This window comes from Silurus meridionalis, chromosome 14 (assembly GCF_014805685.1).
Source record: "Silurus meridionalis isolate SWU-2019-XX chromosome 14, ASM1480568v1, whole genome shotgun sequence".
NCBI classification, from domain to species: Eukaryota; Metazoa; Chordata; class Actinopteri; order Siluriformes; family Siluridae; genus Silurus; species Silurus meridionalis.
The window spans coordinates 10616483-10635616 of NC_060897.1; the positions used below are offsets into that span (position 1 = coordinate 10616483).

The 19134-nt window shown below is 35.5% G+C and overlaps 1 protein-coding gene across 1 annotated transcript in view; it reads left to right on the plus strand.

The window, feature by feature from the left end:
* fam20ca (FAM20C golgi associated secretory pathway kinase a) overlaps positions 1-19134 on the plus strand; it is a 48849-nt gene that overhangs the window by 20000 nt on the left and 9715 nt on the right. Inside the window, exon 4 of the mRNA XM_046866700.1 lies at positions 17248-17340. Coding sequence (XP_046722656.1) covers positions 17248-17340 — 93 coding nt within the window. The remainder of the gene's footprint in view (positions 1-17247; positions 17341-19134) is intronic.

Below are 19134 nucleotides of genomic sequence, written 5' to 3' on the forward strand. Positions count from 1 at the left end.
TAAATTTTGTGGTATGAAAAACAGTCAGATATCACTGTGACTGTATTCTGGCTTGAAGATTGGCTTTTGCTATAACATAGAAGGCTTTGAGGTGCCAAGAGTAACTTTTGCCTCATAGACCACATGTAATTAATATACATGAATAATAAAATAATTCTGATTCTAAATAATAAAATAATTCTTATGATTAGTGTGAGATCTCCCATCTTATTAAATATATAACCATTTCATTTTTGCAGTAAGGTTATTTCTCCATAAATAGATTAAGCTATTAATGCAGCGGTTACTGCAGCATCTTGGAACTCTGCAATGCGTTTTTTTTTTTCCTGTTTTGATATTCGGTGCAAACAGGTTTTAAAAATTGTATTTGTGGTTGAAAAAGCAAGCATTTCAGGAAAGTCTGCATTGAACTGTATATACTAGAAATGTGTCTAAACATTTGTCCATCTGAGGGTTTTCTAGGCCACCACAAAAATATACAGAATCATTTTCTCTCCACAACAAGACTCGTCTCTAATTCCATGCTCCACTCATGCAGTTCCATTCTGGACACAGCAGTTGAAATATATGGCCCCTCTGTGTCATCTCCCATCACTTCAAGCAGCTTTCTAAATGTAATCCTTTTTTATCTTTTCTTTATGGTTTCAAGTTTAAAATCAATCATAAATCTTTTATCGTGGCTTTTCTTTTTATCCCTGCCTTTCGTCCAGAATTATTTACTGAGCTGCCCACACTGTGCCCTTGCTTGGTTTGACCCATTTGACTCTCTTGACACTTTGTGCTTTGTCTTGAGCTGGATATTTTGTGGTTGTCTTTTGCATGTTTAAACCTAATTACTAACAGGTGCATGTCTATGTGCAAATAGCGATTTTATGCTACTTGTACAAGTAACTTTGACGTTCTGTGTAATTGCAAGTTATTTACCGTAGGTTCAGAGGAAACACCTCACCATTTTCTGCATTATATTTAACTAAGAAAATTGCAGACCGTCATTGTCATCTCATTGAGCTAGGAGATTCAATACCTACAGTAATGATGTGTTGTTTTTGCAATTAATCACGGATTGTTGTAAAACAGTGTAAGACATGCAGGCCTGATCAATCTAATATGTTTCCTCTTTAAGACATGCCATTTAACAGTAGCTTTTTAATCAGCCTGATGCTGTGGATGAATAAATTCAAATGAAGCATTGAATATCAGAGTGAAGGACTGTCTCTCCCACACTTAGTTTAATCATTAAATGAATATCAAGGTGCTGGCATTTTGAATATGTCAGCCTTAGCCTGGTTTATGGTAGAAATAAAAAAAAATCAAGTATTTTTAGTTTTAGTAAGTGTGCAGAATCTCGTGGAACATCTTCCCAGAAGAGTGGCAGTTATTATAACAGTAAATGTGGACTAAATGTGGAAGTGAGGACGTTCTAAAAGTACGAAACTTACGGTCAGGTGTCCACAAACTTTAGTTTGTATAGTGCGTGTAAAGACAGGTACTTGTAGTGGTTTTAATATGTTAATGGTAATATTAGCTCTATTAATCTTATTAGTGCTTATAAGTATGCAGTATGCTCAGCATACATTTTTATATTTTGAGACACGATTTTAAACCTTTTTTACTTAAATTGTCTAACTTGTGTTAAACCCTTAATGATCTAACTGGATAAACTGCACAAGTAATTAGTTAGTAATTAGTTCATAATCACATAATGAAACTAATTATAATTAGAGAGCAGTTAATTTCGACATTCCACTGTGCATGGGGACAAAAATTACATAGGACCCAACCAAACAAAAGAAAAAATTTAACTCAGGTTAATACCCCAGGCAGGTGCTAATGAATAATTACTGTGGGAGTGTGTGGGATTGGTAAAAACTTTGTGTGAAAAAAAAACAGGCAATGTTGTCCAATCTTCAACAAATATTATATGAGCCTATAACCACAAAGCATCAAATGTTTTGTTCTTTACTGGTAAAAGTAGAACCTTACATAGGGTCAAACTGTAGCCAAAGGTTTGACATATTGTGCATTTATATGTGCTTTTCTGCTCACTGTGTTTGTAAAGAGTCTCTATTTGGGTTACCAGAGGCTTACTGTCAGCTTAAACTAGTCTGACCATTCTTTTCTAAACTCTTTTATCAACAAGGTGTTTCTGCTCACATAATTGGTGTTCAGTGGATGTTTTTGCTTTTCACACCATTTTCTGAGGCTGTTGTGTGATAAAGTGCATTAATGGTTTCTAAATGACTCAAATCTGAATTTTAATGAATTACAACTTCTCTCATATGATTGGATAATTATGGGTACAGGTGTAAAAGGGTTATTTCAGAAAATTCAAGCTAGCCAGATATAAATGTAATTGTTTCAATTTAAACAAACAAGCAAAAAAAAAACATATAGCTTTTATTTAAAAAAAAGTCTTAAAATTCAAAAGACCTCGCAAAGTCATCAGCATGTAGGATGACAGTTTAACCTGCTCATTAGCTAAATGCTTTATATATCTCAGGGAAAAGGTATCATTAGCTCTCTCCTCTCCACAAACCTCTTTTCAGTCCATGGAGACCATAGATGCAGGATGTAGGTGGGATTTTGATTATCAGGTCATGTATCAGTAGGTTGTGCCTACAGCAATCTGATCCCACCAACCACTTTTTTTCCTTCCAGCATGCGTACCTTGACTCCAATAGGAGTTCAAACAGAAGAGGCTCTGTGCTTCACTTCTGCACAACATTTAGCCATTGTCTGTGCTGTGACTGGCTATGCTTCAAGGCACAGCTCAACTGCCATTGGAGAAAAGGGGGAAATGGAAGGGGTTTTCACTCATTTTTTCTCTATCTATTCTTTAACCTTCCTCTTTCCTCTTTCTCCACTTCCTTATAACAATACAGTACACCTGCTTCTCAGTTTGAAACTCAAAAATCGTTCACCGTGATGTGTTATAATGGCACTGCCTATCTTCTACAATCATGCCAGAAATGCCTTTATTTGTGAGCTATTTTTCCACTCAGACAGGATTACCAGCAGGTTCCTCGGACTCAGTGCATTTTTCCCCCCATAATCACCAAGCATTATGCAGCCTTCAAGCACTAGAGACAGAACTCGGTGAGACGCCACCGTTAGGAGGAAAGAGAGAGCAGCCCCACTGAGACGTTTGTGTTAAGCTTTCAGACACATCTCCTGCCAGTAGCCCTTAAGTCAAGAGCAAAGTGCCTAGATCGGTTGAGAACAGCCTTGAACTTTTGGATATTTCCTCTGACTGCGGTTCCAATTGCACAAGCTGAGGGAACAGAAACAAGCGTTTTTTTTTTAATCCCTATAGCCACCGTCTGCCCGCATTTCAGCAATTTACAATTTACCGAGTGCTGTTTATGCATTTGTTCTATTTAAGAAGCAGATACTTAGAGGGTTCTGCTGGTTTAAGCAAAGATAATAGGTTTAAAAAAGGAAAAACATTGCACTGCTATATACAAAAGCTTTTTGACTTGACTTGACAAACTCCAAACCTGAAGGGTTCATGGACCAAGACTTTGACCTAATTTGAGTTCACTGTAGTTTACTGGGGTTTTGTCTGTAGATTTCAAATCTGAAAGTATGCAAAATGATTACTACTTGTACCCGACATTCACCATTCACTGGAGTTGCAGGAGCTTTATGCTGTATACTCAATTTCAGCTTTATCCTCAATTACCATTAATTACAATTAGGACTTTAGGGCTTTAGCTTTCAGCTCTTGTGGAACAACAAGAAGGAGGGCTTTCGAAGTAATTAATACATAGGAAACACATTCATTAACTGCCCAAATTAAAGACATTGCTGTTAAATCAACTACAATTCTATTAGCACTCATGCACTACTAGTAAATGGCATTTTAATGAGCTTCACATTGTATTAATTAGGAGCGAGGCAGTTGCACGAAAAACAGCAGAATGTTCTTGGTTTGTTGTTTGACAAAAAATAATAATAATCTGGAAAAGACTTTGCTGCTGTAGTGAGTGTTTTATAACTCGACCAGTCTATGTATGGAGTTGCTAGTGTTATACTGAGGGAAAATTGTCTCTCTTTAGCACTTACCATCTCTCTATTGGACATCAACATAGAAAGTGTATAAAGAAGGCTTGTGTCACCTCTGAGTTGGATTTGGCCACAAAATGGCTGACAAGTACTCCATATCCTAGCAGCTCTACAAATCACATGTCCTGGTCACATGTCTCACTGATTACTCTCATCTGTCCTGTGTTATTAATGTGTGTAGTATTTTTGTGTGTTTCCTAGCTCTTGCTTATGATCAGTTAATTTCTGTATGCTTTAATAAATTACCTGCACTTGCATCAGACTCCAACTCTATGACAGCATGTTTTAAAATGGCCACTTTCTTTTAGAACGGAAGTACTTAATAAACTTCACAAGCAAACAGTGCTCATGCACTGATCAAGATTTAAATCCCAGCACTATTAAGCTGTCACTCCTGGGCCCTTATCCCTCAACTGCTTAGTTGTATGAATGAGATAATTGGAAATCGCTCTGGATAAGGGTGTCTGCCAAATAACATAAATACAAATGTTATGCAGTGGTTGTAAGCTCAAGGTTTTAAATGTTAAATTTTTAATAAATTGCTGGAAAATACTTATTCAGTCTACCATATGCAAACTAATTAACATTCAGTAGAGCACAAAATAATAGCTTAAGAATTGTAAAATTCTTTTAACAGTAATTTATCTATATTTTTCTAGCAAAAAAACACACCTGAAAAATAGTCACCCTTAGCTGTTTCAGAACAGAAATGTTTATTCAATTCTTTTTTTTTTTTTTTGCATCCTTAAATCACACACGCTTTTCATTTTTGTTACCTGCAAAGTCCATGATGTTTTTGGATCAACATCATCTCTTGTGTAATTTTCATTCAGTGCATCATTTAACACATGCTGTGCAGCATAGCACATAACGTTGCATTACTTTTCTGTTCATGGATGAAGAAACAAGCTAAATTAACCTTACAATAAACCTCTCAACATAAACCATCATTATGGTAAAGTATACATTAGACAGAAAAAAGGCCTTATTTTACAACACTTGAGAATGAGGAAAAATCAGCTTGTTTACTGCACTGGTATTTGCACTAATATGATTTATTTACCCCTTATTATATGTATTTCAGGCCAGGTTTTCTGCAAATCAATGTAAATGGAGTCTACAAGTGACTTTACATATTAGTCTAGTTTAAATAGGATTAGCATGTACAACAAGTTCAATAATTCTCAGCAGAAATCAATGTGTACAATATCATGGCCATTATATTTGTTATTTATCTTATTTTCCACTAATTAAATTCGGCTGGAATACTTTTGCTTTGTTTTCTAAATCAACATTATAGAAATTTTAATTTGATGTGAAACTGTCTCATTCATTGACCCTCTAAAGACCTTAACCCTTAACTGCTTAGTTGTAACTTGCTCTGGATAAGGGTATCTGCCAAATGCCGTAAATGTAAATGTAATTGGCAGAGCAAACAAATACAATAGGCAAAGAGAGTCAAATGTATAAAGAGGCAAACACTTAAGACAATATGATGAAAGGCAAGCTTGATCAACTAAACAAACAGGGTCAGGAAGTCAAAAATAAAGGCTTAGTTACATCACTAGGAATCAATTAGGAGTGATAATTGGTATTGGGCTCAAGGTGCTGTATTTTATTCAGTCAGTAATTGCACACAAGTGTATGTTATGAGAATTTGTTGAAGTAAGAACAAAGTAAAAGATTCTTGATTCTTGTACAGTAGGATCATTATAAAAAAAAATGCTTGATGTTATAATCAGGTTGCACAAAATATTTGCGAATAACATGCTTATTCAAATCTACACTATTAGCTGGCTGTTTCTACATTAGTGTTTTAGAAAAGGTCAACGTTTTGCTTTCAGCTACTGTTCCATGACAGCATAATAAGACTTTTTAAGAGGCGATTACACATCTATATGAGAGCCAAAGCGTTGAGAAAGTTTTGAGTGCGAAACAGCACAAATCTGAAGAATGACCTCAAACCCCACATGTCCTTTTGCCATTCTGCCAACTGAAAGAGACACATGATCCAAACAATGGAGACAGATTTGTACTGAACTGAAACAGTGTTTTCTTTGCTAAAGAATGTACTGCCCCTTGAAAAAGATGCAAATTAGATTACAGCATAAAAGCATCCAAGAAAAACTACAGTCCTGTCATATTTCTACTCTTTTATCGTTATTTCGGAGTCATATTGCAAGCTGTGTTGTTGTACAGAGCGCAGTGGATCGCTTTCGCATTGATGGCTGGCTCAGCTTGCAGCACATGCTAAAAGGCCACTGCTCAATACACAGGAGTATTGAGGGATGAGAGCCTGATAAATACAAATTGATTTTGTGTGCTGAAGAAGACACAGGAAAAGTGCTTTAGATCCCTATCAGAGTTAAGCAGCTGCGAATGCCTGGACCAGTCTCCATTCTTACTCCTGTTCACTTCACTCTATTTCTCCAGCATTTGAACTGTCCAAGTCGAGACACTACTTCAGAAAAAAAAAACCATTTTATAAAACATGTTTTGGTACATTTTACTAGTTTAACATGTACATATTACTGTATGTAAGTAAGTTGGTTAGTAAATAAATTATATATTTTTTTAGAATTAAATAAAAGAGTTATGATGATCATGATGATGATAATTAGTAGTAGTATTAATGTCTTGCTTTAATCCTTATCATATGTATAGATTGGTGTATATAATGGTGTGTGCCAACATCAAAAATGTATTTAACTTGAAATTATGGGATCATTTATTTTAATTTAATATTGTAATCATACATGCATATATTACAAAAGTAATATTTGAAAAATATAGATTTTATATTAATTAGTACCCAAGTAAAATTATACAAGTTTTATAAATATTATATTATTTAATTTAAGCAGTGGATGCTTCAGAGTGGTCACACAAATGAAAAAAAAGGATAAAGGTTTTGTTTAAATAGCTAATATTTCCGAAGTAATGTTCAACATATGCTTAGTGTAGGCAATTAAACAGTTTATGTGGAGGTTTATGCTCTAGTAATTGTAAGGTACAGTTGTTATTGGAAAAAATATATTTAATGTGATATATACTTAAAATATACAACATTCATTTTTAAATAATCATGTTTAGAATGTGTTCTAAATTAATATATTTTTATCTTAACATTAGAAGCACTCCACTAGGAACAAACTACAGAAAAAAACTCGGCCCCATGCCCTTAGCTACTGAGTGTGTTAATGATGTTTTTTCCTCATTAACAAAATATGTGATGGTGTATCTGTTTCTTCACATAATTTAAATACATTTGCAAACTAATGTTCATTTTGTCCCATCTATCAATAATATAGCCTATTTAAGTCAATTCACAGGGCATTCCAGCATGTAACTACAAAAATGTTAATATTTATGCTCATGTGCACACACACTTTTCACTTTGAACAATTTAGTTTTTTTCCTTAATTGTAAAAAAAAAAAAGCTGTGAATTTTAATTACGAACCTTTTAAAAATCACTCCAAGGCTTTATAACAATAAAGTAGATTTAATGATATGTAAATCTCTACACTAGAATGATTTATATAAAAGGTTATGACAATATCAGTAAAATTTATCCTGCCAATTATTACTATGATGCCACATTATCACTTTGAACAGATGTTGGGTGATGTTTCAAAATATTTGTATTTGTCTTGTATTTTGTAGCATTTTTTTAAATGTAAATAATGAATATTTTTATATACATTGCAAAGCCAAACCTTTCCTGATGTGATATATCCTCTGCAAAAAAAAAACATAAATCATTTTTGGTATAAATCATATCATGGTGAAAACACTGATGCTATATGATTCGGCTCTTCAACCATCCATCCATCTGTCAGTATTCTATCCGGTTTCCACTCAGATGCTGAAGGGCTGGAGCTTGTGACTGGTTTTGAGTTGGAATGAATTGCTATGAATCTGAGCTATTCATTCCTCTAGTAAATCTGTGCTATGAGAGGAGGAATCTCTGAGAAGATGAAGAATTACTAGCCAAAGGCACTCTAAAGTCCCAACTGTGGCTTCATTATCTGGGCTTTTGTAACGTTCTGGTCATGTGTCTCTTGAATGGAAAGCCATTCGCAGGCCGGGCAGCAAAGCTTATCCATTTACTTTCCTATATAGGCTGTGATTCCTCTGCTGCACCGCACAGTCTGACGCAGTTGTTGAAGTGAGGAGAGATAACAGACTTCTTTAAAAGAAAGCACTATGCAATGATAACAGCCAGAGGAACATGCAAATAATTGTTTTTGTACACCTTATATTTTGACTGGAGTGTGACGTAAAGGATTGTTTTTCAAAAAAATTTTTATCTAATTCGAATGCAGCCTCTGAGACACAGAAAGAATTTCGGTAATCTTTTGGAGTTGGCAGTTAATCGGCTTATTGATAAACCCAATGCTTAAAAGGTACACTTTGATCAGGTCTTTGTGGTTCTTTTTCTATTTTATTTTCTTCTTAATAACCTGACAATGTCCCTCAGACATGCAGGAAATAAAACGATATAAAGCTTATCAGAGTGTTCAGCTCCTTGGAATAATGTACATTTCAACAACCTGCTTCTGGTTGATATGCTATAAAGCTAAACCTATGCAAACATTTGAACATCACACCCAAATGTGGTCTTTCCAAAACTGTTGCCACAAGGATGGATACACACAAGTCAGTCGAGAGTGTAAAAGTAATATGGACTAAGTGCCCTAGCTATAGCTAGGATGCTATTCCTTAAGTTATCACAGCTATAAATAGTTATTCACTCACTATCCTCTCTCGTTTGCCAAAGCTTAAAGTGAATAAGGCAATATTTCTGTTTGCCATGCCCCTGCATAAATCGTCTCTATAGAAATAATAGAAAACTGCATTAATATAAACCTGCGATTTGTCTTTCAGTTGGATCTACCATCAAAGCTGCTGAAACTTAAACCACACCTTCTGACCAATCAGAATCGACATATTTTTTGTTTATTTGACTTAAGGAGCAGTTAGAAGGACCCTCTGATGGATTTAAAGCCACTGAATCTTTACACATGGCTGCTGTTCATGTAACTTCATAGCACACCTGAATGCTCTGAATGACAAGCGAGAGAGGAAAGCCATCTTTGGCATCATCACAATTCAAACACACAATCTCACCACCACAGGCCAGACACTTTACTGCTGCAGCACTCGGGAGTCTGCGAGTGGTTTTAAATCACTTCTGACATTTGAAATAATTTGTTGTGTCTTGTGTTTGCTGGTTAGTTTCATAAGTCAAGTCACATTTATTTATAGCACTTTTAAAGACAAAAGGTCTGCTGAAATTTTGCACTTAAAGTTAATAGGAATTTAATCAAAGCAGGTTTAATTTTCACTGTGAAACTGAATGTTGTTTGGACTACGTTCCTCCCTTCTCCCACATGGATTTCTAGATCAGGAAAGGCATTTATCCATAAGGATTGTTTGAATTATGTAAGCTGCATAGTGAAGATTTACCGAGCAGCACACTTCTTAAAGCTGGTAAATACAATTCAGTTTAGCATTCAGAAAACTGCGTAATTTTAGAGGCTCCTGAGGCTATTGGGGAGCCTTTATGAGGAAATTTAATACAAGTAAGTTTTTTTTTTTACATTACAGAAAAACCTAATCAGGAGGAACAATAGTGTCATCAATACAAGGGAGACAGCTGTATTATGAATTTACCATGTCTTTTGGTATTTCCAAAATTATCCATGAGTTCCAATTAATGAGAGTTTTGAGTCAGGGATGTCAGTTGCTGAACACTGAGGTCTGATGCTGTCTGAACAGCACAGGAGTTTTCCCGTTGATTTGTAACTTAGTGCATATCATGTCTTTATTAATGAATGCAGCCCCGAGAGGCACTTCTTCTATTTGTTCTTTCACAGCATTTTACCCTGTGAAGGCTCTGGCATCTTCCCCAATCGTATCCTCCAGTCAGATCTGAGATCAGCAAGCTGACAAAGAGATTTGTAATCAGCAGCCTACTTGTCACTGTGGGCAAAAAGGCGTCATGTAAATGTGTAACCAGCTAATAGTCATTACTGCTGAGTCTTTTGCTGACGTTTTGGACTGATCTTACGCAGGTGCTTTTTTCTGCCTAGACAAGAGTTTTCAATAGGCTGCTCTTGATAGAGCTGGAAGGACAGCTCCCAGGTAGTGCTATTCATCCTCAGACTAGACTTAAAGACAAGTGATAACAGAGAGAAGTGTCATCCGAGTTACTGGGTAGCACTTGCAGTGTACAGCAAACTCTTGCTTCTGTATAGTAGACAGAAAACCACAGCCTGAGGACGATGTCAATTATAGTCAGAGAAAAAAAAGGTGTGGCACAGCAAGGGAGAGGGACTGAATCAATGCACTGTAATCTTCCCCTTCTCTTTACTCTGGAATATAATTATGCAGTAAATTGCACCGGTAACAATTATCTGATGTCTTAATATATGTGAGAGTTACAAAACCATGTCAAACATATGTTGAAAAAAGACCCTATTTTTGGTTATTATTATTATTATTATTATTATTATAATAATTTAAAAAATTATAATAAAAAAAAAAAAAACACTATCGCTCAGCTTGTTCTGTACACGTATGAACAGTAACTTCAGTTAAATTTTAAAATTGCTATTCAAAATAAAGAAAGATAAATTAAATGTATAATAAAAACCTGGCATAGCTGGTGTAGCTTATGACCATAGCAGAATTATTAAGCAACTACACTAAAACTAATTAAAATTATTTGTCTGGATGAACCATTAAGTTATTTAGGCTGAACATTTACACTCAGTAATAACCTCACCACCCATAAATAAAACCTTAATGTACTGCTTGTCTGTTTTGTGTATGTTGCTTTTAAATCTGTTCAAATAACAGTCTAAGTCATTGTATGCTACTGTGTAATTCATTATTCTGAAATATGAATCACCAGTCAGTGTTTGGTGGCCTGACATTTAAAGCTTCATTCAATTTATTTAATGGTGAATAGGATGTCTACCTTCTCTTCTTCTCTCCAATGGAGGAACGTATTATTACAGAAAATTTAGAGTGTACAGCACTGACAAAATTAACATGATTTGCTCAGCTACTGTATACCAGAGGGCTTCTGAAAATCAGGTTTTAAAAAACTATTGTATCTTAAACCTTTCTTACCTTTAGCATTACACTTTAATTTTAGTAACAATGACAAGGCATGACATAAGTAGTTAATTCATTTATTTAATTGGATCCATTAGGAACACAAAGGGGTTGACATATAGTAGCTATTAAAGAGCTTTGCTGAGACAAAATGAGAACAGAAAATAAACACTGGAACGCAATTTAAGAAAGATTTGGTAAGCGAAATCAGTTTGGGAATTGGGAATTGTATAAACATCTAAAAGTGTAAAATATTCTTAACACAGGTTTATGCAAGGACTGTTGTGGCCCCAACATCTGGTTTAGGCTCTGTTCATCTGCAAAAATCTCATGCCAGTCAGGAACTATTTTATGAAAATTGCTGGTTTGTTTTGTTTTCATCCATGTTCTCCTCTCATTCTGTAGATGAGTTGTGATTTGTGCTTGTGGCTTGTGGAATGTCCTAATAGTTGCACAATTTGCATCTTTTCCATCATGCACATTTCTTTAATTCACCAACTTTCTCTCTTTAGTATAAAGTATTTTTGAACCAACAATCCCCCCCCCCCCCACACACACACACACACACACACACACACACACTCACACCTTCCTCCTCCCTCTCTCCCTCTCTCCCTCCTGTAACTTTGTCCTCTCGAAGATCTGTGTATATGAGAGCACAGATGAACGGCCCTGTTGTCAGGACCATAAACCCAACCAGGATTACACAAAGATTATAGAGCTCATTCTGTCTCTCCAAACTCTGTCTGCAGAAATACAGAGGGATGCGGTTTCAAGGTTGCCTAGTGCCACTCTGTATATTTAAGTGCTCCTGGAGAATTTGTGAATAAAGGTTTCAGGTGTTGGTAACAGGGGTGAATTCAGGTCTGCAGTCTCGTCTGGCGTCTCAATCACTCTATAGGTCACTGGGTTCATCCTACATAAAAAAGCCTGTGGAAACAGCCACGGGTCAAAGCCAGAAAAAAGTAAGCAAGTTGAGTAGGAGAGAGAATGACAAGAGGGACAGCATTACATACATAGATTATGTTGGAGACAGCTGTGGTGTGGTAAAGTGCAGAGTGACTTGCTCGAGGTGGAAGGATTTTAGAAGTGTAGGCTTGCAAGTAATAACTGCCTGACAATGTTTGCTTCTGCCGATGGAATTTTTGAACACCTCACTGACCAGAAGTCCCTTATCTCACTCCTTCCTCACACCAGCAGTAACAGCCAGTGCTGTGCAAAACCATGCCAAAAAATTGTTTTGGTTTTGACCTGAGTATTATTATGTCTTACCAAGTTCATTTCAGCCATAATACAATGCAACAGTCTGGAACCGAACATAAAAAAAAAAAAAAAACTTTTAACTATGGTGGTAAAAATGTAATCAAAGCAGTTTCAGTCACTGATTTCTCCCCATGCGCAGAAAACCATATTAGTAAATGGAGAGATTATATACCATAAAAAGGACATTAAAAGTTAAATGCATCAAACTTGACTTGCTAAATAACATCAACATATATGCAGCCATTACTACTTATTAATAATCCACAGACAGCCAATCGTCAGTTTTATTAAATACCTAAGTAAGATACAAATCATCTCTTTTCACACAGTGGTTAAACAAAAAGCAGAACAATAGTAAAGAACATAAAAGTACAGGGCAACAGCAAACAATTGATCGTTGAATAAAATAGACATCATGTCAAGATTATAATGAATTTCCTGGTTACACAGTTGCTCTTTGTGACTGTTGACACAGTTATTAAAATAAAATATTTACAATAGCAAAATCCAGTGTCATCCAGATGAGGATATGTTCCCATGTCAGCTTGAGTATTTTATTGGAACCATTGCCCGTCTTGCTCATCCGAGGTCTATTTTATACTTAAAATTTGTATTTATTTAAAGCTGTAAAAGCTATCTACAACTAAAAAATTAACTGAATTGAACACTGATATGCATATCCAGTAGTTTTTGCATGCCAATAGGACAGTGAAATAAAATTCTTACAATAGGGAATTGTTGTTAAATGACATTTAAATTTATGCAATACACTTTTATTGTGTGTGTTACTTTGTCATGTGTCTGAAATGTGGTTAATATGTTGTAGCATTGCTTTTTGTTTTGCTTTCTAGTTTTAAGTGTAATCATTGATTTTAGGTCTTAGGTTTATTACACGAGAAAACAAATCTGTTTGAATGATGAAAAAACATCATGACTGAGTCATGGAGTCAATGAAGGGAAGGGAAATGGAGGGGAAAAATAGGACAAACCAGCACAAAATATGGTGTTTGGAGCTGCTTGAGTAATTTTGGCAGGGTTGCCACAGTCACTGCTGTTATCATACATCATCATGCCACAAGAGCTTTACCAAGAGTAATGTTAGTAGTAATATTATCTATCTATATAATCTAGTTATCGACAAGCTAAATGTGCTGCACGGGATGTGTGTGTGTATGTGTGTGTGTGTGAGAGTCATATTGATGTGGATTGATCATAGCTGGCAGAAGTTTTTTTTTTTTTACTCGAGAAGGCAAATGATTCACAATTAAGTCCATTTAACTCTCGGATATTAAAGCAGCAATATTATTAAAATGATCAATGCTGTGATGAATATTGTTCATAAAAATCTAAATACAAGAAATATTCCCTATTTGTTAGAACAGATTTACGTAGAGTATGGTATTATACATGCCTTTATTGACCTGAGCATTTTTTATTTGAGCATTTAGCACTCAGAATATTCTTGCACTTTCCCTCTTTCTCCCTTTGAACATGCATTATAGGGCATTTGAAACAGACTGATAGTGTTGCTGGATCTCTGTCACCATATCTCTGTGGCACCCTTTAAAATAGTTTCAGAAAGCAGTCTTGTCTTCTAGTAAACCCAATAGGGAAACATTTCCCAGGAATGTGTCAATCATTTCTAGTCCAGTCGCTGGAGGACATGACAAATACTCGTGCTTGCTGAAGTGTGCTTGCTAAGCTCTTCATGTGATTGCTGTTTAGATGATACAGTGCTTTGAAAATCTGACAAGAGAGTCCACAGTAATGCAGAGTTTCTATCACAGGTAGTGCATCTATTTTATGTGACATGCCATTACAATGCACAATTTAGAGTTTATGGCAAGTTAATGGCAATTTTTTTTTTCTAAAGCTAATTACTGTACATATAACATTAACATTTAACAATTTTTTAAATGACCTACTCAAATTGTGTGGATAGATAGAATCTTTTATGTATTTATAAACTTGGTTTTGTGCACAGAAGCATTGTCATCCAGGAAGAGTTTTAAGACTTTTAGCTTCAGTTAAATGAAATCTAATTCTATAACATACAATGACTTTCTAGACAAACTTGTGCTTCCAAATGCAAAAGTTCCACATACTTCATATTTCATAACATATTATACAAATGTTTTGTAAAATAAATTTGTGGCTCAAACAAAATTGTATGGTTGTAATATAGCTGATGTAATATAACTGGTTTACATTAGGCTTGTTTTTAAACGTTTGAATTCTATATCAGCTCTTACTCATAGCTTGTCCACGGGGACTTGTATCTTGCTCCATATAACCTAAGACTAATAGTAAATAAAGATGTGGATCAGAGGAGCCATGTCAGTGTTTTATAAAGTTGCAAAATGGGAGCATCTCCAGGACGGGGAGCTGGGTGTCTACATGACCAGCTTTTTTGTTTACTTCTTTGTTTTGTCTTACAAATGTCAAGAGAAAGGAAAAAAAAGCCTGCTGAAGATATGTGTTTATAGCTGCTATAATGTAAGTGATAATAATGATATCTATAAATAGTTTCAGGACATGCTGTTATAGACAAAAGGCGCTTCATGCCAGGCTGTATCACACCACCTCTGAGTGGGTTAATTTTCCCAAAACAGCATGGTTCATCATGTTTATTCCTTACATTTGGTAGTGCAGGATTTCGAGAGCTACCTACCTAATCAAATGTATTACAAAAAAAAATACTGTAACTGCATATATCATGGTTGAGAAATATAAAGGTAATTTTATTACAAATTTTGATGTGCCATTTTTACTTTTTTTATAGAGGGTGCCAATAGTTACAGCCAATAGTTAGTCCAAGTACAAGTCACCTTTATTTACGCTGTTGGACGAGGATTCATCCTGATACTTGTCTTTCTACGGCCAATAAACATTCCATGTGACATTACTATTGCTTTTTGATTCTGATTCATACAGAGGTAATTACACGGGCTCATATCTCTGTGACCAAGGTTCTTTCATGTGCGCTGGACTGTCACATTACAAGTTGTCTAAAATACAGTGGCTGACCGGGGCTTCCTCCCCTACAGGAAATAACAGACAGGAACATGGTGATCGGTGCAACAGGACTGTCAATCACAACCCAGCAGGAGATCGCGGTGCAAATTAGCGAGATCTGGAACACAGTGATGAGCAGAGAAGTGTGCGAGAGAGAGAAAGTGCTTGGACATTACCCATTCTAAAACATCTCAATAGATTCAGTAGCTTTTCAGCTTTATTATAGTTTTTAGAATACAGCAAAGATACTTACATAGTAATATACTGAAGTTCTTTTATTTTTTTTATACGAATAAAGACTATTTTCAGGAGAACACCTCCCTAGTGGTCACAGTTTAAGAGCTACAATGTGTACCAAAGGTGTCGAATTAGACTACCTACTCCACCCCTGAGTATCTCATTGAATTCTGGGTCAAAAGGTAGACAGACTTTCCTCTCCGGGGAGCTGCTCAGGCTTTTCATTCCTGAATCATTGCTAAATCTCAGCTCTCACCTTGCAAGTAAAAAGCTATTAGTTCACTGTATGTATAAAAATATATATATAAAAATTTGGCATATCATAACAGGTGTTTGAAGAGGAAAAGGATGATCTTATCAAAAAAAAAAGTCTTTAATTCATTTGCAGTTTATTAGCAGTGGTAGAAAGGAAGGGTGGTCAGTAAGGTTTAATGGCACGTGTGAAAAGGGTATGTTCAGAAAAAGAGCAGGCACTCACTTAAATGGGATTATATGACAGGTTTCATCTGCAGGTAGAGCTGCACAGGAAAGGAGAGAGAGCGATGACTGTAATAATGTTTGAGGCAGGCTGTTGGGAAGCCGTAGCGCACACCTGGGTCTCACTAAAATCTCCCCGATCTGCCTCAGCTGTGACAGCCTTGGATAGATCGGCCCATCATGCAACAGTAGTTCCAGAAAAACAACCCTCGGTTTAGATCAAGTTGTGCGAAACACCTCCTGTGCACATTCTGCAGATAAAATACCAGACAGCCAAGATACACTTAGCTATCCTTGTGCACGTCTGTCTGTCTTTTTTTTCCCCTGTCTTTCTCTGCTGAATTTATGAGTGGTGCAGTCTACTGTAAAATCACCTGTGGTATTGTTCTCCAAGGTAAAATACCATACCCATCATTGAATATGCTATGTGACTTGCTAGGCAAGAGTACACAATCATGGTGCGTCTGTCTCGGTCTGTCTCCACCTTGAGAGGAGTCAGACAATATAGACCACTGCCAAATTTCTCATCCTATTCATCCAACCCAGCTGTCTGACTATACAAGCTCAAGTCTGTAACTCCATAGCATCCTAAAAAAGGGAAGTCCCTTTTTTTATTTTCTCTTTATAACTCTCTCCACAGTGGCATCTCTCTTGCTCTCTCTTTATATTCTCTCTCTCTCTCGCTCTCGCTCTCTCTCTCTCTCTCTCTCTCTCTCTCACTCTCTTTTTCTCTCTTTCTCCCATTCCTCCTGCTGAGATCTGGAACATGGACTATTTTAACATCACAGGGTTGATGACAAGTAATATTTTTTACAATGCTGCGTTTTCTGCGTCAACACATCTGCCCAATCTTTTCAAATTATATCATGAACTCCAGAGCAAATTTTGTTTGTGCTTAAGACTTGTTTTGCAAGCACATATTTAGTTGCTGTTTAGACACACAAATCTCTGCAAAACGTTGCATTTCATTGCCTTTATTACCACCGGCAACACTTCACTTAACGATCGGATGCTGATCTTAACTCCTCACTGTACCGGTCTTCTTCTTTCTGTTTGTTCTCCAGGCAAACCAGAGAGCAAGAGACTCCCCCAGACTTTTTCTACTTCTCTGACTTTGAGAGGCACAACGCTGAGATTGCAGCATTTCATCTTGACAGGTAGGCCTGGCTGCTTGATAACACCTTCTTAGAGGAAAATAGAATCCTACTGAAATTCTACCGGCGATGTATGCTCACACATCCTTATTCTCAATCAAACGAGATCTGACAGTGCATGTCCATGCCATTTGTGTAATGTTGTGCACATGGCACTCCTACTGACACCTATTAGTGCTGAATGGGAGGCCATGAGTCACCATGGGAATGTCACACCAAACCCAGGCTCTGGTACTCTCATCAAATAAATGTTGCAAGCATCTATTAATTTAATCTGAAACAAGACTATCTCAAAGAACTGCCTTGTTAAAATACTATCCATCCACTTTTAGTGATATACTAAAGATGAATATATCATGTTTCATATATTATGTGGCTTTTAGCTAATGAATCAGTAGGCGCATAAGTAAGTGTAATATTCCAAACAGTCTTTCTAAACAAAAGCCATTCTCATACTTATTCCAAGTAGGCTTTGTCTGAAACAAACAAAACTCCAAAAAAAATAAAAGTGATGCAGTTTGAGGAACCATTAGTGACTTGAAATGGAATTACACCTATTATATTGAATGTAATGCACATTTCCCAGACCAACCATGGATTACCTTTTCAAATCCACAACATTAGCACAAATTATTGTGCTATTCCATGAGGAAAAGCTCAGATGAATGTAAAGCTGTAATGCATAATGTATGATACTAAAGCCATTTGTAAGCAAACGGAAAACTTATTTAGAATTAATTATCAGAATATCAGAAAGAATAAGTCAAATGGTGCAATTTAACATCGGTGCAGTGCAGTGCAGTTAGGAATTTTCCCAGAGTTTGGAATAAGCGATAAACCACATATAGGTGTCATGCAAGGTTTATTTTAGATATTGTAGTTTGTTAATTTGGTCTTAAATTCATATCGCAATTTGTTTTTATTATCCTGATGTTAAAACAACAATATAAAAAGTTTAAAAGCGTTACAAAATTGGAATAATTACACATAATTATATTAATTAATAATATTGGTATAGTAGTATATAGTAGTAATGTAGTATTTAATGTGTTATTTAATGAACTTTAAATTAGGCTTATTTTTCTAGCTAAAAATCAGCACAATATTTTTTATATTATATCTTGCAGTTTGTATTCTATACATCACATGGGTAAATGTTTAGCGTCCTGTAACAAATGCACGCAGGTGTTAGTTGAGACCCAAACTGGGTGAATAAGTGAAAATCTCATTAAATTAATGAGCTTTGTGTATTTATATACAATAGAGATGTATGTTTAACAAGACCTATCTTTACATACAAATGTTTAAAAATTATATTTATGAAACCAGTGCATGTAAAAACAGAAATGTGTGCTCCAAACCTAGTGTGCATGAGTTGATGCTTTGAGTATAAATTGGACTTCACTTCAATGGAGTCATTGTACAAAATGCAAGGCACGAACCAGACTAAGCCAAAAATAAAGTCCTCGACTGTTGGTACCATTTCCTAACACTTATTTATGGAAAGCAAGTGTTAGTAAGTTTGCTGTGGTGTTTATGCTGTTTTTGCTTGCACTGCATTAGAGCAGAATTAACCTACACACCAGTATACCTTCCAAATATATACCCTGAGCCACAAAAAGATAAGAAAAAATATTTTTTAAATATAAAAAAATATAATATTTTATATATATATATATATATATATATATATATATATATATATATATATATATATATATATATATATATATGAAAGGATACTATAAGACTTAAATGAAATTCTCCTAATCAACAATTTAAATTTGAACGTATGCA